This window comes from Furipterus horrens, unplaced genomic scaffold, assembly GCF_987537825.1.
Source record: "Furipterus horrens unplaced genomic scaffold, mFurHor1.1.pri manual_scaffold_1, whole genome shotgun sequence".
In the NCBI taxonomy this organism is placed as follows: domain Eukaryota; kingdom Metazoa; phylum Chordata; class Mammalia; order Chiroptera; family Furipteridae; genus Furipterus; species Furipterus horrens.
This window is the reverse complement of record NW_028327171.1, coordinates 172,433,208-172,456,623: the sequence shown is the minus strand read 5'-3', so window position 1 is coordinate 172,456,623 and position 23,416 is coordinate 172,433,208. Positions and strand designations below refer to the sequence as shown.

Here is a 23,416-nt window from a genome sequence, read left to right as displayed (position 1 = left end):
ATTTATCCTACTGCATTCTGTATATGGAACTCCAACCAGTACATGAACTCTTCCATCTTTTTCCATGACCACCCTAGACAAGGATGAAAGAGTAACTGGCAATCTCTCACCAAAGAAGAGTGCTTCTCACAAGGGCACACGTGTTGTTACCTTTCTGTGCGATTAGACAAAATTCTTCTTGAAGTTTTGTATAATCTGTCGAACTTTCCAGAGGGTCAGCGAGGTGGCTAGGGGGTGTCTGAAATTCAATGTCTGCACAAAGGTTGGGGTTGGAGGAATGCAAGCGAACCGGGGACATGGTAGCACTGAAAGGAACCTGGAAGGAAAGGTACAAATTATTAACAAGCAACAGTGCCCTGTGCCACATTCTCTTACATAGAAAAATTTCTTCCTTTATTCAAGATAATACGTTCCCCTCTGATGACACTCGGAGACAGTCAGTACGCATTTATTTTGCAGGTGGTTGGGGTGGGAATTGGTCTCATTTCCCCTGGTGGATTTGGGGCTGCTACTGACTCACTGGCTTGTCACCAGTACAGGGTGAGATGACCACAGAATGACAGAGGGAAGAGGCAACCCCCCAGATAAGCTTTAGCTCTGAGCCCACAGTTGTATCTAAAAGAATTACTGGCAGAAAACACTAGACTGTGATGTGGCTGTCCTCTTACAAATTCTGGGTGCTCCTGTCAGAGGGCTTTCTATGCTCACGTTGTTCCGAGCTTACCGAACATGTAAAAACTCAAGAGGCAAATACACAGGAAAAGTCATTTGCTACATAGACATGAGATAAAACATAAATAAATTTAATAGTAAATATGTGGCTTAAATTTGAAATTGATTTATCAAAATAAACTTGTGAATGAAATACATATTATATAAATTACTATAATTTACCTTTGTATATTACACACAATTGTTACATATTATGAACATGGCTTATTAAATGACCAATATGGAAAAGCATTAAGTAAAAAAAGTCATATTACTATAGATTTTTCCAAATGGCTAGAGATGCTTCACTGCCCAGGCAGGATCTGGGCTAGGCTTGTGATGAGTGGAGGTAAAATACCTTGCCCTTTCCTTTTAGAACATTCTACCTGACCATTACAAATGCTGTCGGCCAAACATTCTTGGAAAATGAGAATATCAATTCCTTTTGTAAATCAGATTACCAATAACCTCCCCTAATTCTTACTGCACAGATGTTCATTCAATTATCTTCAAGAATCAGACTCTTAGACTCCTTTGCGAGCTGAATTTTATATAAATTAGAGCATAATTCACATCCTCTAGCTAACAGGAAATATGCTGTAGGAGAAAGCGACCAATATATTGTCTGGTGTATATATGTATGTCAGAACCACATTTTTTTTTTCACTTTTTTTTTTTTTTTAATTTGCTTTCAACTTCCTGACAGGAGAGCGAGCGAGAGAGAGAGAGAGAGAGAGAGAGAGAAAGAGAGAGAAAGAGAAAGAGAGAGAATGAATGAATATAAATTAGTGCCCATGCATGGCTGATACAGAGGCTACACAGAGTAGCCGGAGAGAATAAAAAAAAATCTGACCCAAGCTGTGGTTCGATCTGGGTAAGGGTCCCTCTGAATGGCACTTTGCCAGGGCAGGGAGTCATATATCTCAAAAGACACCCAAGGCTTCATTTCCTGGGGAAGGAAGTGAGCATGAAGCTTTCCCCCCAAATTCAGCTACTCTTAGTGTATGTGATCCGAATCATCTGGTATCTGGAATTATGAAAGTAACTCTATATTGTCCTCCATGGAGACCTTGGCTACCTGGGCTGGGAGATGTCAACAGCTCATTTATCTCACCACGCTCAGAATTTCTGGCTGTCCACAGAAAAGGCACACACAGACACAGAGGAAGATAAGCCATTTGAGAAAATAGAGTCCTTGAGTTTAATACTTTGCTGGAATCCTGTCCAGGTAACTTTGTGAGAACAATGACCGAAGTCTCTTGGGGATGCTTATAAAGCAATGGGATTCATATGGAAGAATGTTTAAAGGTAGAAAAAGAAAATTTCTGACCTTAACTGTGGTGGTCCTAAATCCAGAAAGAGCAGCCAGCCCTTAGCCCTCTAGGAGGGATGCAGAAAATCCATAGAGGGTGGTGGAGATTTGGGGGTCACAGGGAGAGACTGTAACTTGAGGAAATGCGTAGGTCAGGAAGGTTCAGATTTAAGGATATGGTTTCCCGATACAAAGAACTAGAAGAGCATTAAGAAAAAGGAATGTGGGTGTTTGGTGATGGGGGCCTTGGAGAGGGGTCTCTCCCCTCGGTGGCAGGGAGGTGGCTGTGAGAGCTGGGGGAGAGGCTGCGATGGGAGGCCATGGTGCACTGGGGGCGCAGAGGGTCCAGGAAGGGCCAGACTTGTCCCTGAGATAATGGCCTCTCTATTAAAATTTGGAATCAGATGCTCAGAAGAAAAACGTAAGTTACGAATTTATATTTTGAACATAAAAGAAGTTTAAATTGGCAATTAAACTAGTAAAAGTGGATTTGTATATAACCCACAGGGAAGGAAACTTGGAATGCTCTATTCAAATTGCAATCAGGCCCCTGGGATACTGAAAACTAATTTTTATACGCTTCTTACTGAAAATGTTTATACTGATATCTTTTTTTGTTAAAAGATATATATGGAATGGGCCATTTTAAAGAATTCATGAAATGAAATTGAGAATACAAAGTGAGATATATTAACCTAACTCTAACTGGATATCTCTTCAGTCTGGGGATTTAGCTTTTATTCATCAATCTGGTTGTTACGGGATTAAACAATTTAAGTGGTAACTAGGTTCTCTGTCAGTGATGGTTGGAATGGGAGCTGTCTACAGCTCTCAGTGTTTGTACTGAGAACCCTCAACCCTGGGTTGGCCTTTATACCTTGGTCATACCCAAGGCTTCCTTGAAACCCTGTGACAGGGAGGAAGCCTGATCCTGGAACATTCTGGTACCAATAACTACAGTTTGGAATGGGGATGTTAGGCGATGGTCTTTTTTATTTTTTAAACCTCACCCGAGGACATACTTATAGATTTTAGAGAGAGGGCAAAGGAGGGGGAGAGAAGCATCAATGTGAAAGGGAAACATTGATCGGTTGCTTCTTATCCATCTTTGACCCAACTGGGGACAAAACATGCAACCTAGGTACGTACCTTGATCAGGAATCGAACCCATAACCTTTTGGCATATGGGATGGTACTCTACCTAACTAAGCCACACCAGTCTGAGCAGGAGATGCTCTTAACACCTGTCTATAAAGAAGTTAAAAGACAAATGCATTGACAGTGGAGGTACTGGCACTGAAATTTAGCAATGGTAAGCGTGATCAAAAAAGAGAAGACACACTAGCAGGGCTGAGTGTAGATGACTCATGGAGCCAGTGTGAAAGGTCTGTGGCTGTAATTCTGCATCATGTGTACAGGGGTCCTTGTGGAGAGTGCCCATTGCGTCGGGACTCTCAGGGTCCCTCCATGCTGAGGGGCCAGTGTTTCTCTTTTTCTGCCTCCTATTCTGTTGGGTCTGGCTGATGTTGTAAGTGGACCGCTGGGTGTTAATGCTAAGGATCAACAAGAATAAATCTCTGAAACATTCTCCTTGGATGCACTTTTCTTTGGAAGCCGGTCTCAGCTGCCCCAGACACCCAAGTGGGCAAGGAAAACGAGGAACTAGGAGTCATTTGGAAGAATTCTAGATAAAAGGTATTAGCAGGATAGGATGGGCTCAAAGGTGTGTAACTTTAGTGTTGGGAAGAGGCAGGACTGGGAATTAAGGAGAACCACTGTGACTAAAGAAATGGGTGAGGGGGCCGAGGGAGCCAGCTGTGGGTTGCTGTGCTCTGGTGTGCAGTTCAAGTTATAAATCCTAGAGGGTTTAGAGTAACTTTGCCCCCATGTTATTCTTGAATTCATTGCTAAATGCTGCCAGTAACTTTTCTCATTAGATGTATCTAAGTTATTCTTAACTTCTATGGTCACAGCTACCCTGGGAGCTGGCATTAATACTTTCCTCTTTTAAAAGTTTTTTCTCTTCTATCTTCAATTTTTTAAAATATAAACCCATTTGATGCAAATAAGTTCGAATCCCAGTTTTATTATATTTACTATATGTATCTGCAGTTAAAAAATGAGCACAGTGGATATATTCATTTCCCTATATGCCATCTTAGAAGTACATTATTTAAGGAAACATTATTAATATTTGCCTTTCCACACTGAGATATTGTTCACTAATAATCACTTGATTTCTTAGTTTTATAAAGGAAAGATTACATTTAAGAATTATTTAACCGTTATACCTATTTTTAGAATCTGCTAGCATGTAGGTGTCAAATATTTTATTCATCTTCATTCGATGCATAAGATACACGTTAACCATGACATCTATTTCAATAATTTGTTTGTTCTAATATTCAGAAAATGAGAGTTTAAGAGTCAGTTCCTTAATAAATTCCAAGTCACTGGTTCATTACATAATCAAAAGCAATTTTTTTTCTCAATCCAGCTAAGCATCTAGATAAAATCTATCGTCAGTGGCCAATCACAAGTACAAAACCAGTTCTCGTACCAGTATCCATTCTCTTATAATACAGCCAAAACCTTTTCATATTTTTCAGCAATTCTACTCTTAAAATATACTCTACCACTAGCAAAAGTAAAACTATTATTAATCCAAGAAATTTTATCTAATAATAAAAAAACTAACATCCACAATTGCTGGGAACTCAGTACTCTATTTTAAAAAGTTGATAGGATGTCATAATTAAACAAATATTATGGTTTACTTTTATCCAGCAAAGGGTTCTTGTATTTACATGTTCTATTTTATGTTCCATATGGACAGTTCACTATTCTAAACACCTACTCGATTTAAAATTTGCTATATGCCTCATCTGTCTCACTACTTCCTCTGCCCTCCTAATATCCATTCTATTTTCTCTTTAAAAGAAAACCCAAAGAAACCTTTAGATATGGATTCAACATCATTTAACTTTCTGGCTTTTCTGCTTTCCACATTATATTTTCTGATTTTCAGCTCAATATTCACCCCAAAAACAGTTTTCCCTTGCTAAGTGTAACCTGTGTAGCCATTTAGAGATGACATCAAAATTCACTTTTTCTTACCCTCCCATTTCTTTATTCTCACATCTTGTTCAAATAGTCACATTGCTACAAAAAAAAAGCACAATTTATGTCTGTAGTAACATGACTTTTCTTAGAAAAACAGAAATCAGTTAGCAAAGGTTCCAATATCAGTATGGCAAACAAACAAACAAAACAAACAAAAAACAACATTATTTAAGGAAATCTCACACCACAAGGAGCTGTGCTCAGTTTCGCAACCTTGAATTGAAATTATTTCTTACACTGACAGCACAAGTAGAGAACTGGATTATGTAATAGTTTTCCATTGCAAACACCAATATCTGTGTCAACTCCTGCCATGCAAAGGCAGCCAGAAAACATGCGAAAGCTATGCCAGCCCAGGAGTGGGCCACAGTTGACACTGTCACACACAAGTGTCACCACTGCAACGGGGGGCTGACACTCGTACACGGTTTCTCATTGTTATTAAACGTCTGCTTGAGATTGAAATCCACTCACTGTTGTAGCCACTGCTGCCGCTAGCCTCTGCCGGCGCCGAGCTGTGCTGAACTGGCCCTTCACAGATGGCCCTTCCTGACAGTGAATGAGAGAAGAGGAGGGAGGGGGGAAAAAACACGGGATGAGGCAGAGAGAGGGCAGGATATGGGAGGACGAGAGATAATCAGACAAGGGAGAGGGAGAGTTTTTAACTGAGGTTGACTGTTCCTAAATCTTAGCATTGAAAAGAGCGCTAAGGGGCATTCAGGCAGTGAGAAAAGTTCATTCTTCTCATTGCAGAACACCCAAACACATATGTCTATTTGCTAAAAAACTCCCACCCCAAAAGGGGATGGAAAGGTATGAACTGATGAATAACTTCGGATTTCATGGTAAAAAATACATTTGCATACTGTTTGATTCATGTAATGTCATGTTATATGAAGTCAAAAGGCACTCAATAAATGGAAGCAAATAAAAAAGTAAGTTCAGGAAAAAATAACTAAATTAAAAATGCGCAAACATTAAAATGAACAGGTCTTCATAAGAGCTTCCTGATGGCCAGGCAGAACTTTTTTTTCTTGATGGGGGTAAAAAGTAAGGGAAAGGGATAGCAGGAATCTTTAACTCCCCATTTATTCCCTTCCTCTGAAGCTCTCTGGGGTTCAACATTAGGGATGGTGTGGGGGTTTTCATGTTGAAGAATTTTCCAAGAGGATCTTGTAGCATAAGCAAAAATCCTACAAAAATCAACTATGAAACCTGAAAACATAGGTTTCATTCAGTGATGTGCACCTATACATAAATCAGTAGAGGAATTCCTGAGCTTGCTTGCTTTGTTTCTTTTCTCTTCAGTGGATAGTATTAAAGAATTATGGCATTTCCTTCTAACCAGGCAATTCTGTCTCCATTTGAGAGATCCCGACTCTTCAAGGTTGTGAGCAATAATTTCAATTCCAATTAACTGAGATGTACTTAAGAGTCACCAAACAGACCAGAGAGAGAAAAAAAGCAAGACTGCTTTAGTCTTTTTAGAACAAAGGAAAAATATTTTAAATTCTTATTATCTCTAATTCTCTTTATATTTGCCAAATTACAGTCACATTTCTCTTGCATCTTCTTAAATCTTCTGTGCATGTACATATGTTTATTATACGCACACATACATACATCACCTGCTTTCCACCCAAAATTTTTTTCTATACAAAATCCCTGTATATTTAATGTAGTAAAAAAGCACTTATTTTGAGCCTACAGGGTAATTTGAGCATTTGAGAGATCTAGGACAGCTACAATGAATAGCATCAGATCATTTATCTGCTACTCCACACTGCTATTAGTCCTCATTCTCTCCAACAACTTGGGATCTAGTATTTAATCCATGCTGTCAGCAACACTCTCTTCAAAAATCATTCTGGTCTTGCCTTCCTCTACCACCTTTAACATACAGCCCAACTGTTACTGAACAATAATGATATTGAGATTTTTATTAGAATCAGAAAATTTGAATTTTGGAAGACAGGAAGTCCTTTTTCTAAAAGGTAATCTCCACAGAGCCTTCTAGGACAAATGTTGCCTTCAATGAGTTACACAATGGATTCCTGAGGCTAGCTTCCCAAAGGCTTCTAGTGGCAACATGGCCATAGCCTTCCCATTTAAATCAATAGCACAATCTAACTTATACAAGAATAAGCAATCCAACAACCAGTACAACAGCTTCATTTTTACTTTCCTAGGGTCAACTTTTTAAGTGATCTGCTTTATAATTATTTCAAAACGAAAACTGCTACAGAAGGCTGAATGCAAAATTCAGTGAAAGCACCAATAACAACAACAACCAATAACAACAACAGCAGTAACAATAACCACCACCACCACCACCACCACCAGACATTCCAGGTTCACTCACAAATGGCTGGTATACTAAAAGTTACAAACAATAGTGGGGATGAAAAACGAGCCACTCACTACAAAGCCTCTCAGGTTGGCTGCAACAATGGCCATCAAAGAAAGTGGTTCAAGTAGTGGAGATGATTATGGACTCAAAACAAGTACACGAGACCATCAGATGGAGTTCCCATGGTCAAGAAACACTTAAAACAGGAATTTTACCTGACAAGTAATAGCATTTGTATTGGTTGTAGTTATTCCTGGCTGATTTTATGATTCCCCAGAGTAAGGGGTCCTGGGAGGCTTATTGGGTTGGGTGAGTATAAAAGTTCCAGGGATAGTACCAAATTCTGCAGCATCTCCTACCCTAACTTTAGTTTTATCAGTCAGTCCATGCAGACCTGGGGTTTCTCTAGGAATGATTAATAGCTTACTGCTAACACCAAGTCTTGGAGGTACAACTAAATCTTTTACTTTTGAAATTTGAAGTTTTCTAAGAGTATGTGCATGAGCTGATTTCAATTGCCCTCAAAAATAATTAAACCAGAATAACAAGGGCCATTTTGTTACTCTTTTGGCAAAACAAAAACAAAGCAAAACAGCAGAAATAAAAAACTTAAAAACAAATAAGCCACCCAAAAATGTTGCACGAATATGAATGAAGAGTATTTTCCTGCTTTTTGAATAATTTCTTCTGATGACTTAAAAAAAAAAAACAAAAAAAAACCCCTCATCAACATTCCACACATTGAAAAGCATAGCCTTGACTATGTGGGCTATTTTCTTCAGAAAAACTGAGCGATGTGGGGACTATGGCGGCCACAGCAGGTGTCCAGGGGCATTGCACCCAGGCTCCCTAAGAACCAATCAATTCGAGACAACAGCTGTGAATGGGAATCTCTTCAATGGCAAACCTTATAAAAACAAGACTGAAATAATATCTAATTGCAAATGTATATATGTGTTCATGTAATACTAGCCTTTTCCAATGATTATTTTTATAATGGTTCTTTTTCCTGGTTATAATAACCATAGATACCATGCTTTAAAAACAAAAACAAAAACCAGCCACAAAACTAGACAATCATGTGCTCAAAACAAATGAAACTGCCAAAAGCAATTTTAGGTAATTTTCTTGTGAAGTCATTTGGACATTTGTCTCTACAGCATTAATTTTCTAAAGAGAGGGGAAAACATACAAAAACATACTGAACAAAGCAACACAAAAAACTGTGCTCACAGAATGTGGAAATTCTAAATAAGCCATGGATTTTTAGTGCTTATGAAAACTTATTTTCAAATACATCAGATTAGCAAGCAAAGCAACAAAGAGTATGTTATTTACACATTCAGAATTACTACACACAAAAAATGTTATCAATACAGTCAGAATTAAAGAAGAATTAGTTATTTACTCAGAGGACATTGAAGAATTCTGAAAAGCAGTTCCTTTTACCTTTGTATTAGAATATAAATTGATTTATAGTGTAATAAAAAGAAAAGCAAAGTCATAAGTCTAATTCTGATTGTGCAGGGCAAGAGTCCTTTATAATATATGGCTAGGATTAGAGAAATACAGATTCTAGTTTAAAGATCTAAAAATAATATTTATTTATCACATGAGGTTTTAGACATTTACCATATTAAGTATCTTTTCAATATAATAACAAAATAGGATCTTATTTAAAAAATTTAAATTACTCATTTCAAATAAATAACTTATTGAAAATACATTTCAAGTAAATTTATCATGAGCCATTAAGACTTCAGTTCGAATTTTAAAAGTGATTGTTGATTGCCAAATAATATCTATTTTTGTGGAGTCATGAAATTTTAGAGTTGAAACGGAATTCAAAAATTATCAAGTTAACTCCTTTACTCAGGATCAAAGAGAAATCCAGAAAATTTCAGATAAATACATGAAATGATACTACCAGGAAATCACAGTGACTAGGTTTGTTGATTTCCAGTCTATTGCAGCCCTCACTCTTTTATTGACAGATGAAAATCTGGACAAAGTTGGCTCTTTTAAGATCTAGTATATAAAAATGAACGCTCACTACAACACCCTGAACCTTTAGTTGAGATTTTTAAGGTGGCTTTCTGTTAAAATCTATTTTAATGGTTCTAAGGCCATAACTGAGAATAAAAATACCACTTTGCAGCCATATTAATTAAATTTTAACTTTACTTAAATTCTTTTTCTTTTTTACTTAGATCAGAGTAAAAAAATACAGATTTCCCTCTATTTTAGATAATGTAACTCAGTCTGAAAAGCATTGGCTTTCAAGCAACTAAGCTGCTATAAACTTTTTCACTTCCATGAGCTGATATATAAAGACTCTAAAAGCATGCAAAAATATGAATGAAGGAAAAGTAAAGTCTGTACCTGCAGTTGTATTTTTGTATCTTTGCTGACACTTTTTGTTCTCCATCTTCTTGTGACCCGCTTGTCTTTCTTTGAAATATCTACACAGTTAGCCTACATTACACAAATAGTTAAAAGCAACAAAGTGTTAAGTTCACACAGACAGCACAGGCTTAGACAAAGAGAGCATAGCAAGTTAGTCAAGACTCATTGTTAGGCGCCTAAAGCAAACTAGCCAGGAGAGAAAGGCATTATCTGATGCGTAGTGGGCATTCAAAGCAAAGACAAGAACTTAATCATAAAATACATTTTTTTCTATATAAAATGAAAACAGGATTAGAGACCTTTAGCATTTTTTTCTACATGAAAAGATGGTAATAATTCTGACAGCATCTAAGTTATGTCTTCAGAGCTATTATTTCTAATGTAACAAATATGGAAGATTGATTCAGATTTTTATTTCTTCTAGTTTATATTTAAATGTAAAACATTTCAAGTTATACATCTTCACTCAATGGCACCAAGATTCAAAAATATTAAGAATAACTCCTGAATAGAAACTAATCTGTATTGTAGATATTTACCTTTAAATATTACCTTAAATATTCATAGCATAATCCAGTAAAAATTCTGAGTTAATATCTTAAGTTCCTTTTTATCAGCAGCAGTAATGTGTTTACCTGCATGTCAGTAAAGTTAGGTGCTGACTGAGTTCTCTGAAGTATTTCCAAATTTTGCAGGAGTTTGCTAAGTTCCACAAGGTTTGACTGGCAGTGTGCAAGGTCTAATAAAATGAGAAATAAAATTATGTTACAACTGAGCAGGGAGCGGGGGTGCTGGTAATAAAAAGGAGCCAATTCAAATGATGGCTAATATAACTAGACAGACCCATGTTTATATATAATGGTGATACTACCAAATGAAAAGGAAAAACAGACCCTTCTCTGGTTTAGAACCACTTAACCACACATTATTATCTGATGACTTCAAAGTGCACTCTTGCAAATTAACAGCTATGAGTGTAGAGAGCCATTAAAACCTCAAATTGTGTGTGCTCACACTCCTGCTCAGGTGGCCCTGGTCACATAAAAGCACACTCAAGGGAACCTCAGCAGTTGCATGGTTTACTGTTAAGAACCTGTCTACCTGTTTCAAAAATAGTTTACAAGGTGGCTACTTGGAATTTGGGTGGAGTCAAAGATATGTTCAGAAAAAGAAGCTGGAATACAGAGTCAGATGAACATATTTATCTACAATTTAGCTCACTAACAATGTGGCAATGCGTGATTTCTTTAAATCTATTAGAGACGTTACACTAAACAAAACCAAAGATTCGCAAATTGTGTGCCCTGGCCCTGCAAGATCAGCAGCATTTGGGCATGAAACTCATTCTGTTTGAAATACTTAGAATGAAAAAAGAAAGACTTTTAATTTTATTTTAAATTTTTGTTACATTTAAACAAAAAAAAATTTTAAGACCTGCATGTTATAATGTGACACAAAAAATTGACCTTGAGTGTGTGAAGTTAAACACAGTCAAGAATATTGAGTTACTAGTATTTACTCAATTAGTAAATATTTAGAACATGGCTCCCAGTTAACTGATGACTTTTACATGTGCACTATTTATGAAGAGATGCAACTGAAAAATTATAAATCTGAAAAATTATAAAGTGATTGTTCTTTTTTTAAGTATATTTTAACGGTTGTGCTATTACAGTTGTCTCAATTTTTCCCTCTTTGGCCCCTTCTGCCCAGTACCCCCCCTTCCCTCCAGCAATCCCCTGCTTAGTTCATATCCCTGGGTCATGCATATAAGTTCTTTGGCTTCTCCATTTCCCATATTATTCTTAACATCCCCTGTCTATTTTGTTCCTACCAATTATGCTTCTTAATCCTTGTACCTTTCCCCAGTCTTCCTCTTCCCCCTCCCAGCTGATTACCCTCCATCTATGATTCTGTTCCTGTTCTGGTTGTTTGCTTAGTTAGTTTGTTTTAGATTCAGTTGTTGATAGTTGTGAACCTGTTTCTTTTTAATGTTCATGGTTTTGATGTTCTTTTTCTTAAATAGGTCCCTTTAACATTTCATGTAATAATGGTTTGGTGGTGATGAACTCCTTTAGCTTTACGTTGTCTGGGAAGCACTTTATCTGCCCTTCCATTCTGAATGATCGCTTTGCTGGATAGAGTAATCTTGGTTGTAGGTCCTTGCTTTTCATCACTTTGAATACTTCCTGCCAGTCCTTTCTACCCTGCAAAGTTTCTTTTGAGAAATCAGCTGACAGTCTTAGGGAACTCCTCTGTAGGTAACTCTCTACTTTTCTCTTACTGATTTTAAGATTCTCTCTTTATCTTTAACCTTTGGCATTTTAATTATGATGTGTCTTGGTGTGGTCTTCTTTGGGTCCAACTAGTTTGGGACTTTCTGTGCTTCCTGGACTTGTATGCCTATTTCCTTCATCAATCAGGGAAGTTTTTTTTCATTATTTTTTCACTTAAGTTTTCTATCTCTGGCTCTTCCTCTTCTCCCTCTGGCATCCCTATGATTCGGATGTTGGCACTTTTGGGGAAGTCCCAGAATTTTCTAAGCCTATCCTCCTTTTTTTTTTTTAAATTTTAATTCTTGTTTCTTCTTTTTGGTTGAATGTTTATCTCTTCCTTATGTTTCAAATCGTTGGCTTGAATCCTGCTTCCCTTCCCTTCTCTGTTGGTTTCCTGTAGGTTACTCTTTATTTCACTCAGTGTAACCATTTCTTCATTTATATTTTTGCTGTATTCAAGGAGTTCTCTTACCATCCTGATCACCAGTGTTTTGAACTCTGCACTGATAGGTTGGCTGTGTCCGTTTCATTTAGTTCTTTTTCTGGGATTTTGTTACGTTCTTTCATTTGGGCCATATTTACTTGTCTCCTCAATTTGGCAGCCTCCCTGTGTTTGTTCCTGCGTATTAGGTAGAGCTGCTTTGACTCCCTGTCTTAGTAACGTGGCTTTTATAGAAAAGGCACCTGCAGAGCCTTAGGCAATTGCCAGGGTGGGGCAACCCAATTCACTGCTTTGTGGCTGTGTGGTGAGGGCTTAGAGAGGGGACAATGCCACTGCCTGGCTTCTGGTGGTTTGCCCAGTGCTTGCCCTTTTTCCAATCACTCCGCTCCCTTCCTGTTTGTGACTGGTACTCTTCCAGCTGCTGCCCCAGTGGTAAATCCCAGAGTGGGTGGGTTTGCATACATTCTAAGACTGTGCTGACCATTTAAGAGGCAAAAATCTGATAGTTTCTTCCACCTCCCCAACCCCCACTGGTTTTTATAGCCAGAGGTAATGGGGGTCTATCTTCCTGATTCTGGAACCATGGAGTGTGAGGTCTTGCTTGGGGCTGGAATTGCTCGCTCCCAAGGTATCTCTCCAATCCATCCCGCCACTGACATTGCTGTCTTTGTGTGGCATGTTGCCTCTCCGCCCATCTTTGCTATTCCACCCATCCTACCCATCTGGATGACCGCGTCTTCTTTAAATCCTTAGTTATCAGACTTCCATCAATTTTCGGATGGTTCTGGGTATTATTAGTTTTGAGATTGGTTGAAATTCTTTCTATGGTTGCACAAGGAGGCGAAGAGGGTCTATCTATACTTCCATCTTGACCAGAAGTACCTATAGTGATTGTTCTTATTTTTGTGGAAGTTAGTGAAAATTTGACTTCTAGCCCTGGCTGCTGTGGCTCAGTGGATTGAGCATTGGCCTGCGAGCCAAGTGTCGCTGGTTCGATTTCCAGTCAGGGCACATGAGTAGGTTGCACGTCAGGTCCCCAGTTGGGGGCATAAGTGAGAGGCAACCACACAGTGATGTTTCTCTCCCTCTCTTTCTCCTTTCCCCTCTCTCTAAAAATAATTAATTAATTAATTAATTAATTAATTTTAAAAAAATGTTCACTTCTATTATCTTGATTTCTCTTCAATCTCAAAGATCCGAATTGTTACAAATATGGTATAGGAAACAAAATATTGCTGTTAAATATGGCTAAAGATTAGCTGAATCAAATAACCTAGGTAGTTGTGTGGAATTTTTTGTGTGTGACTATAAAATAGAGAGATGAGTACTATGAGAATCTTTACAAGGACTGAGAATCCTCTTCATGGAGAGCAATTCATTAGAGGCTAGGCCACACCTTGGTCCCTCCTCTTAGCAGCATCTGCCTCAGGAGGGAGCCCAGGTGGACTGTTCAAGTGCTGCTGTGGTTCCTCCAGGGAATCCTTAACCATCAGTGGCCTCGAATTCCTTCAGAGGGGGAACCACCCAATGGAGGTGGGAGAAAGAGAATACTGGGAAGGCCAGTGACCTTCCACTGCCCCCACCACCTCCCCCTTTCAGGGGAGGCAGCACCCTTGTATGCCCCTTCTCCTTCCCTTTGTAGAACGCAAGGTAAAGTGGCTTTGAAAGGTAGGAAATACAGAAGATTGAAGGGAAAAAATGAGGGACAAAAGTAGTGTGGGGAAGGAAGGAGTTAGAGGGGAGAGGAGGAAGAAGATGTGTACAAGGGAAATACACTTTAACGTGCCTTTTAAATAACAGAATTATATCATAGCGAGGTGCTGGTGGGGAGACTATCCAACATTGCCTTTGTATTTAGCCTTTATCCAGTAAAATTTGCATTCATACTTCTTAATAATTGTGATTACTGTACACAAATGGTATGTGTAGGTAGCACAGAAATCTAGACATGGGCTTAAAATCCTTTTTAACAGAATGGAACAAGAACTTTGTAATGAACTCAACTCAAGGTAAAGGACCTAAAACTTTGGGAGTCACAAGTCAGTTGATTCAAGAGACATTGTTTTCCTTTATAATTTTTGGTTTTGTTTTCCTCACCTGTTACTTCTACCTTCCTGCCTTAGAGTAGCAACTGAGATGGTAGATGAGAAAATGCTATGAAAACCAGAAATGATCTTTAAGGAGTATTATCACAATAAGTTTAAGCATGCTGCTAGGACCTTAAATTAGAATAAGCTGCACCATCCCTCAGTACTTTTATCATTTAAAATATAGAATAAATGAAATCCTTGACAGGATTTCAAGTGTCTGGCTAATATGAGGATTATCAAAATTTGACCAAGACAATAAAAATACCTTTAAAAAAAATCTCTAGAATTTCATTAAATTGAGATTAAGTCTAACTTTAGAATCTGGAAAAAAGTAAAAATTATGCCAAGAAAGGACTATTAAGGTTGTTTATAATAGTGAAAAACTTAAAACTCTAGCAGTTTATTTATTTTCTCATCATGCCCTGCCTTGTTCTAAAAAGAAACACATCATAAAACTGTGGAATGGTTAAAAAAATTATCCAAAGCTATCTATTTATTATTTCATTTTGGTAGCATTGACTGGGGAGACATTGTGTACTCAATGAATTTCTAAGCAGAGGAAATATAGCAGCCAAGCAGGATTCATAGATTTTACATTTTGGTAAAAAAACAAATGTGCTCAATAAACAATCTGTATGTTGACCTACTATATGCCCATCTTTAACAGAGGCATATACTAGTATATAAAGATGGCATATAGAATAGTAATGTGACATTTTGCTTCTATGGAAAATACTGCTCTCTTAAGAGTCAAGCAATTCCCATACATACTTGAGAAGACTGGGATTGTTTCAAGTCCAGATTTCCACAGCTAGTCACTTTAGGTATTACAACTATAGATCAGATGTGTTATGGGTTCAAGAAGATGTTACATGATAAACTTCTGAAATGCAACCAACCTCAATGTTGGGGATTCTATGAAATGATCAGTACAGACCAAAATGCTGTGGTGGTTTAGGAAAGGGGGAGTTACTGTGGTTTGAATTCATCAGAGCAGACTTAAAAGAGAGTGGAATCTTTTAAGATGTTAAGAAATGCATGGAGGATCAATGCAAAGAATTCAACAAAACACAGAAGCAAAGAAGGGCCAAGGGGGCAATGCAGGTTCTTCCCAAAGAACAACCTACATGAAGGCACAGACGCATGAATATGCAAGTGTGCTCAAATAGCAAAGGAGTTTAGCTGAGCCAATGCTGAAAGGTCAGGTAGGGTCAGAAAGCTGAAGGCTGAATACTAAATGCTGGGCTAAGTAGTTTGGATTAAAGCCCCAGAGTTCATGGGGAACCACTGAAGGGAGATTTGCATAAAAGCTATTCTAAGGAACATCAATCATGAGGGAACATGATGTAGTGGACGAAGAACTGGCTTTGGGGTTAAGTCAAACATGGGTTGGCTGGAGTCCCAACCTCTCCGCCAGGGCAGCTGTGTATCTTGGGCAAACTCCTTAACTTCCACACATTTCACTTTCCTCATCTGCAAAATGGGGATGGTAGCAATACCTACGTCTCATGGCTGAGTGCAATGGAATAATGCCTGGTATGTGCTGCACAGACCTGCAAACTTGTTCAGGATCAATTGTCTTCCATGAGCCTCCAAGAGATAGAGCAGCAGAGCCAGAGACTGAAGGCAAGGGTACAAGTTAGGAGGCTGTGTGACTGTGCAGAGAGTGGGCAAACATGGGCCTGAGTTGGGAAGGCAGAAATGGAATTTGGGAGGAAATGTAGATGAACGGGAAGAGAAGGGGTGTTGCTTTCAAAGAAATAACAGCCTTGACTGATGTGACTCAGTGGACTGAGCACTGGCCCATGAACCAAAGGGTTGCTGGTTCGATTCCCAGTCGGGGTACATGCCTAGGTTGCGGGCCCAGTCCCCAGTTGGGGGCGTGTGAGAGGCAACCACACATTGAAGTTTCTCTCCCTCTCTTTCTCCCTTCCTTCCTCTCTTTCTAAAAATGAATAAATAAATAATCTTTAAGAAAGAAAGAAAGAAAGAAAGAAAGAAAGAAAGAAAGAAAGAAAGAAAGAAAGAAAGAAAGAAAGAAAGAAAGAAAGGAAGGAAACAAAACTCAGTCTCATCTGGATGACCTTGTGGGAGGGTCAAAGATGACACTAAGGTTTCAGGGGTGGGTATGATGGCAGCACTGACAGAAACAGGATAGCTCAGGAATTGGGATCCTTTTCCGGGAAGAGACAGAAAGTTTGATTTCAGACAGGCTGAGAAGAGGCAAGACAGAGCATGTAGACAAAAAGGGCCAATAGCAAGGGAGACAGTGGGAATACAGCAACGGGTGATAGAGAGGTCTGAGATTTAAAGATTTTCAGCCCTTTATAGAAGATTATGGTGCAGTGATTAAGAGCATACGCTCTATAGAGTCAGGTTGCCTGAGGTTGACTCCCACTTCCACTGTTCCTGGCTTTGTGAACTTGGTGTGAATAGTAAGCTAACTTCTCTGTGCTTAAGTGTTCTCATTGGTATGTTGGGGTTAAGAGGATTAAATAAGTTAATGCATCTGAAACACCTAAAATAGTGTCTGTCACAGAGGAAGTGCCTAATAACTATTAGCAGCTGCCACCACTGCCACGGCCACCACTATCATCATCCAAATAGACATTTCAAGTGAAATTATGTCATACCTGTCATCTGCAAAGCACAGAGCATAGTTATCAAAATCAAGTTGGCCTGGGTTAGCCCTCCAGCTCCTTCAAGTATTTGGTGTGTAACAGACCAGTTACTTGACCTCTCTGAGCTTTGGATTCCCTGTGTATAATAATCCTTCCTTGCTACTATTGTGAAAATTTATAGAAGCCATATATAAGGTGGGAAAAAGTAGACTATTAATAATAATAAACAATATAAGTTAATAAATAATAATACAAGAATAAACTGTTTTCTGTACTCACAACTGTAAACCTCCTTTTGCCCACCCGTGAACCCAAAGTGCTTAGCTCGGTGCTGGGCCCATAATAAGCACCCAATAGAATATAGATGCAATTATTGAAGTGGAAAGCAGACAACTGAACCTTGATCATCCCCACAACTTAGGTTGGCCAGAGGAGAATCCCAATGAAGCAGAGGAGGAGCAGTCAGGGAAAAGAGAACTTCATGAGGCCTAAGGGAGGAAGCTCATTAGAGAAAGTCCTACAGGGCAGGTTGGAAGACGAGGCCTGAGAACACAGCAGATATTGGAGGGCCTCCTGCTACCAAGAGTGCTTCTTCCACAGAGCAAAAAAGACAGAAGTCAAATTAGGGGAGAGAACACAAGAGTCTATGAGCAGAAAGCAGGAGTGAGTGGTATGGGAAAAACTGAAGCTGCTCTCAAGAGAGGAGGTAGTAATTACTGCACTAAATCCTGCAGAAGAACAGAACTGCAGGATGAGGACACAGGGAGAGCAGTCAGGATGGGAGGAGGCTCACCCTGAGACTGGAGAGAGGGCACAGGGATGGGCCAAGGCGTGTTGTGAGGCAGCACACAGGGAGAAAAATGCATCCTGCTAATCAGGGGCTTCTTGGCATCAAGGCCAATGTCTATGTGTTTTGGTCAGAAGACTAGACTTTGTCCCAGGGGATGGTCTCAATCTTTTCAGCAATGTCGGTGGTCAGGTTAAATGTCACAAGCATTTAGAGGAGAGGCGGAAATGTCTAGAGCTGCTGCTGAAGAGACCCTGCAGGATTCTAAGAGAGTGAGATTTGGCTTCTTTCCCCAGCCCAAAGCTAATAATGTCAGAGTAATGCCTGTGTGTTTTGTGAATATGTTCAAGTAAAAGCCTCTTGATGGAGTGTCAGATGGACATGCTTTATGAATATAACATCCCTCTCAAAAATCATATTCTCACATAAATATTAAATCTGGGATATTTAGAGGGCTGATAAAAATGCTGCAGACTTTGAGTTCACATGTGTGTACAGCAAAAAAAAAAAGGGGGGGGGTTTCGGTTGGGAGACCAACGCAGATTGCCAAGTTTCAACTTTTCTAAGTGAGGACATAAAAAAAATAAAATAAAATAATGTAACATCTACTTTCGCCATAATTTTATAAAAGAGAAAACTTAACATCAAAAGAGTTAAACCCATATCATCTCTAATTTTAAAAACTAAATCAATTTAGCCTTACTATGTATCTTCTATTTTATCCGTTTTTCTCATTTTTGAAGGTCGAATGAACACTGTCTTGTAGAATGGAAATGGTCTGTGGTCCAGTTTGCACCCACATGCTCAGGCTAATTTCAGGAAGGACAAACTTTCTGGAGATTAAGAGGCTTAAAGATGGCAGAGTGAGGGAATCATGTATTTGTTCGGAATATTTAATAACTGGTCCACATGGAGCACCTCTAACAGGTAACTGTGGATATAAGATACAGTATAATTTTGCCATTTATTGCAAGCAAGGCAGTGCAATGCACAGGTGAGATGGAGTGATGGGGCAGAGAGTCAAGGAGTGAGGGTGAGGGTGCTCCTGAAGCAGCACGCCTCCTGGGGTCCGGGGAGGAGGGGCTGGTAATGGTAAGAAGGCTGACACGGGTGAACATCAGGGTGAGGACGAAACCAGACTCAGGAGTTGTGAGAGTGCAGAACTGACAGGTAAGAATCCTGGGTCATGGGAAGGAGAAAGATCTGGTGTATAAAAATAGAAAAATACAAGTCGAGGCAATCGAGGAGGTTGGGGAGGTGAGAGTTGCAGCACCCACAATTCCCCTCCTCTGTTTCTGTCTCTTGGCTTATTCTGACAGCACACACTGGGCAGGAACTGACCTTCGGCACACCTGTCCATTTCCTCTGAGTCCTGTAGCCAGGCCGCCACTTTCCTCTGGCCGGTCGTGCAGGTGGCAGGGAGGCTGCTGCTGCTTGGTAAAGGGGACGGCCATGGGCAGCTGCTTGGCTGCACCTACAGTAAACAAAAAGAAGTGCAGTTAAGCAGAAATGGTATATTTAAGCAACATTAAAGAAGAAAGAAGGAAAGGGCACAATCAAAATATGGAAGAAGCCTCTTGGCTACATGTACATGCTCATTGAAGCCAAAGTTCATAAACACAACACTCTCATTAAGTTGCTATTTCCATTATACAATGAAGGGGACAGCACTCAAGGATGTTATATCTCATGCTCACAAGGACCTGTCAACTCAAATTCCCAACAATTTTAAATGACTCAGGAAGTTGTGGTTGATACAGTGTCCTTACTGTGGACACAACTCTGTACCCTCATGATTAGCTCAAGGTCTTGGTAGCCACCTGGGATTCCTAAATATTGTACATTATCCACCAGCAAGTAACCCTGAAAATGCTTTGAGTGCATATTGAAAATTATAGTTTATAAAAAGGCAGTCTTAGCAAGATGATATTTAAAGCTGATAGACTTTCCATTGAGGACATTATATAGGAAATAAAATGTACAAACTATATAGATACTAAAGTGAATACAATAAAAGCTAAAAATAAATAAATAAAAGCAGAAACTTATTTTCCCAAAAAGCTAAAACAACTTTAAAACTCCATACTTTAATAATCAATTACAACTGGTTGTTTCACTTCTAAATCATTATGAAATGAATGAAGCATGTACTTAGCAAAGCCAACTTAGTTATTCCCCACACAGGGCTGCAAACCAATTAGCATTCAGCAGACTCATAATATGAAACTTAGAATGCAAACAAAGTGATAAAAAGCTCTTCTCAGACTTTATTGTATTTTGATAAATGCACTGGGCATTTTTCACTGAGTTACATCTTAGAGTATGTCACTTCTAACTAGAGCAATAGATCCTCTATGAAAACCAGAATTGAAAAGCTTTCTTATTCCAAGGGAAACAGCAGGGAGGATCAAGTTTTAGTTCTTTATTGCAGATATCACCCAAGTTATTTAATAAATAAAAAAAGGGATGGAAATAATATAATTTTTATCAACACTCTGTGCCAAAGATTCAGGCAGAAGCTGGAACGATCAAAGGATTAAAAATTTATATTTTTAAAATACCTACCTGGAATAAATTTCTTATTTAATTTGGATTAATGCTGGGATTCATTCTATTCTGTGGAGAGAAGGCAGGAGGAAGGCAGGAGTTCCAGAGAAACCTGGGGACTATCTTGGCCATCTTGTGTTGGGTCATTCAGTAAGTGCCTTACTTCCTAACCTTCTAATCCCTGGTTTGTTCCCCTTCGTTTCAGAACTGCTTTTAGTATTAGGGTTAACAAAATACACTGTTCTTTTGGACTGATTAAACAGTTCTTAGCAAGGCTACATCAGAAAGGTTTGAGAGCCTTATGAAATACAACTAATAGGATTCCTGAGTAATTTCCATTGAAATAGAAAAAACTAAATACAGTAGTATTTCATTCAATCCGATTTGATTAGTCTTGCTATTATTCCATGAGGCTCTTCAATGCTTTGCAAGTAAAATTTTATATGTATAAAAAACATACATTATATCCTTACGTAAGAAAATAGAGAAAAGGGGAATTTTCACAGAAATGTCCTTGAACCCAACTCCTTGTGGCAGCCAGTTATTCACAGATGTCTCTGTTCTCTATATCAGGTGCCAAGTGGGAAGCAGGAACACTTCTGGGCAGGGCAATGTGGCTGTGGTTCAGAAAACTTAATTATTGAATCAAAGGCAGAAACAGCTGTCTCCCTGCCTGTGGTCTTAACCTTGATTTTTAATAGGCAACACCTCTAGTTTTTCAACAACACAGAAAATAAACTCTTAATACAGCCCTAAGAACTTCAGCCTCCCTTAATCTGGTACCCAGTACTGGAATGGAAAGGGCACTAATTTTGGAAACAGAAACAGAGAGATGAGGATTCAGATCATAGCTCAGCTGTTTAATGACTATGTAACTTTTGGAAAAATTCTTTACCTATACTAAAGACTAGAGATGAATAAAGGCCAAGGGCTTAATACGAGGCCTGACTACTGGGCTACTCAAATGGGCTATTGCTTCTGTTATTGGCACATTCTCTAGCCCACTTGCATTAACTTCATGGGGAAATTCATTGGTCTCTCCAGGGATCATGTATATAGTACATCTCAAGGCAAAAAAGCAAGTTTCATTTTCAAAACTTTGTAGCCTTATTACCACCCAGGAAGACAGTGATTTCTAGGTGCTAATTAACCAAATGTTTACCGTACTTCCTAATATTCTTCAAAAGCCATATAAAATTAAGATATAGTCTGTTCATTAAAAGGAAAAGCAACTCTTAATTCTCTAGCTGATCCACACACATATCCACCAAATCCATACATGTGATTAACTTTGATGCCAACTGTCACTATTGCCTTCTGAGGGTGAGTTTACTAAGAAAACTTTCTCGTTCTGGTTGGTCAAATGAGACTCAGTTATGTGTCTGCATAACCTGCCAAGCAATTTCTGGGCTGATTTTATATAATGAAGACACACCTTTCCATCCACAACAGAAACATTAGCAGCTGGTGAGGATTCAGCTGTGGAGGTTGAAGGAAATATGTGAAAACTAGCATCTCTGGGCGACCTCACAATTTCATTCTGCCGATACAGTCGATGATGGCGCAGTTTGGAGACCCATGCATCAAACCAGTCCTGGGATTTCACCTAAAACAATAAACAACAGGAGGTAATGGTGAGACCAATATTCTGTTTACCACTGATATAGGCAATGATTTCCCCTGATAACAGCAGAGAAACTGCTGAAAAGGAACTTTACCTTCAAGTGATAGATGTGCTCTTCTGTGTCAAGGTCTATTCTCCGAGCTTTCTTTTTAATGGACATGACTGAGAGCCCAACGTCGATGCTTCCGTGGACCTTCCCTTTTTGAATCTGAAATCAAGGGACCAGTAAATAGGCTGGAAGGATATATGAATTTATGTGTTTCTGTACTAAAGTGAGCTTAATGTAATCTTTCTCTTATCTATGGAACACCACACCTGTCCCTTACAAAGGTTAAAGGGGTTAAGGTTCTGCGGAGCAAGTCCTTACTCTGAGGACAACTGAAGTTGCTGTGACTTCACACCAAGTTCAATAAGACTATTCTATTCATCTCTTACGCCTGTTTCTGGCGTATCATATAATGTCTTTTTTCATAGTTCTCAATTGCATAGACTATATCCCCCAAAAGATATTTTTAATGGTTCTTGAAATAACTATGGTCAATCTTTGACCTACCAACCACAACATCCCCAACTAATCATCCAGAAGACAGCTTCTGGGCAGAACAGGGCAGCTGGGACCAGAGGGCACAGAGCAGCCAGCTCTTCCTTCTGGCTGCCCTCGTCTGATAAGGACACACAGCTGATTCAATGGGAGAGATGAGAACAAAACTGAAATCTGTGATTTCCCCTACACCACAATAACAAGGGGGGAATTTTCCAGTTTTGCATGCAAAAAACGACTTTTTACATTGAAGAAAAATAAATTGGAATAATTTTAGTGAGTTGGGATTCCCAAGATAAAAGGATATATGATATGAAATATGACATGAAATGGAAATGAAGTTCCTAAGATAGGTACTAAAAGGACAACAACAAGAACAAGGGTTGCCTTAAATCTCAAAAAAGCACATAGAGCATAGTTTGTTTGGATGCAGAAAAAACCTAGTTGGGTTTTCTCTCCAAGACAGAAAGGATGTTATTAGTCATTTTTAGGTTTAAGCTTGTTTTGAACAACAGACATCACAATGGTTAAATTAAGTCTTCATGCACTAGTTTGAGATTTACACTAGCTTGAGCCAAAGCAAAAG

The 23,416-nt window shown here is 38.8% G+C and overlaps 1 protein-coding gene across 1 annotated transcript in view; it reads right to left on the bottom strand.

Moving 5' to 3' along the window:
* Nucleotides 1-23,416, bottom strand: part of OSBPL6 (oxysterol binding protein like 6) — an 82,925-nt gene that overhangs the window by 31,368 nt on the left and 28,141 nt on the right. Inside the window, exons 5-11 of the mRNA XM_090281151.1 lie at nucleotides 22,384-22,497; nucleotides 22,101-22,271; nucleotides 19,460-19,592; nucleotides 10,538-10,641; nucleotides 9,879-9,971; nucleotides 5,621-5,695; nucleotides 151-316 (exon numbers count right to left, since the gene is read on the bottom strand). Of these exons, the coding sequence (XP_090137277.1) occupies nucleotides 151-316; nucleotides 5,621-5,695; nucleotides 9,879-9,971; nucleotides 10,538-10,641; nucleotides 19,460-19,592; nucleotides 22,101-22,271; nucleotides 22,384-22,497 (856 nt within the window). The remainder of the gene's footprint in view (nucleotides 1-150; nucleotides 317-5,620; nucleotides 5,696-9,878; nucleotides 9,972-10,537; nucleotides 10,642-19,459; nucleotides 19,593-22,100; nucleotides 22,272-22,383; nucleotides 22,498-23,416) is intronic.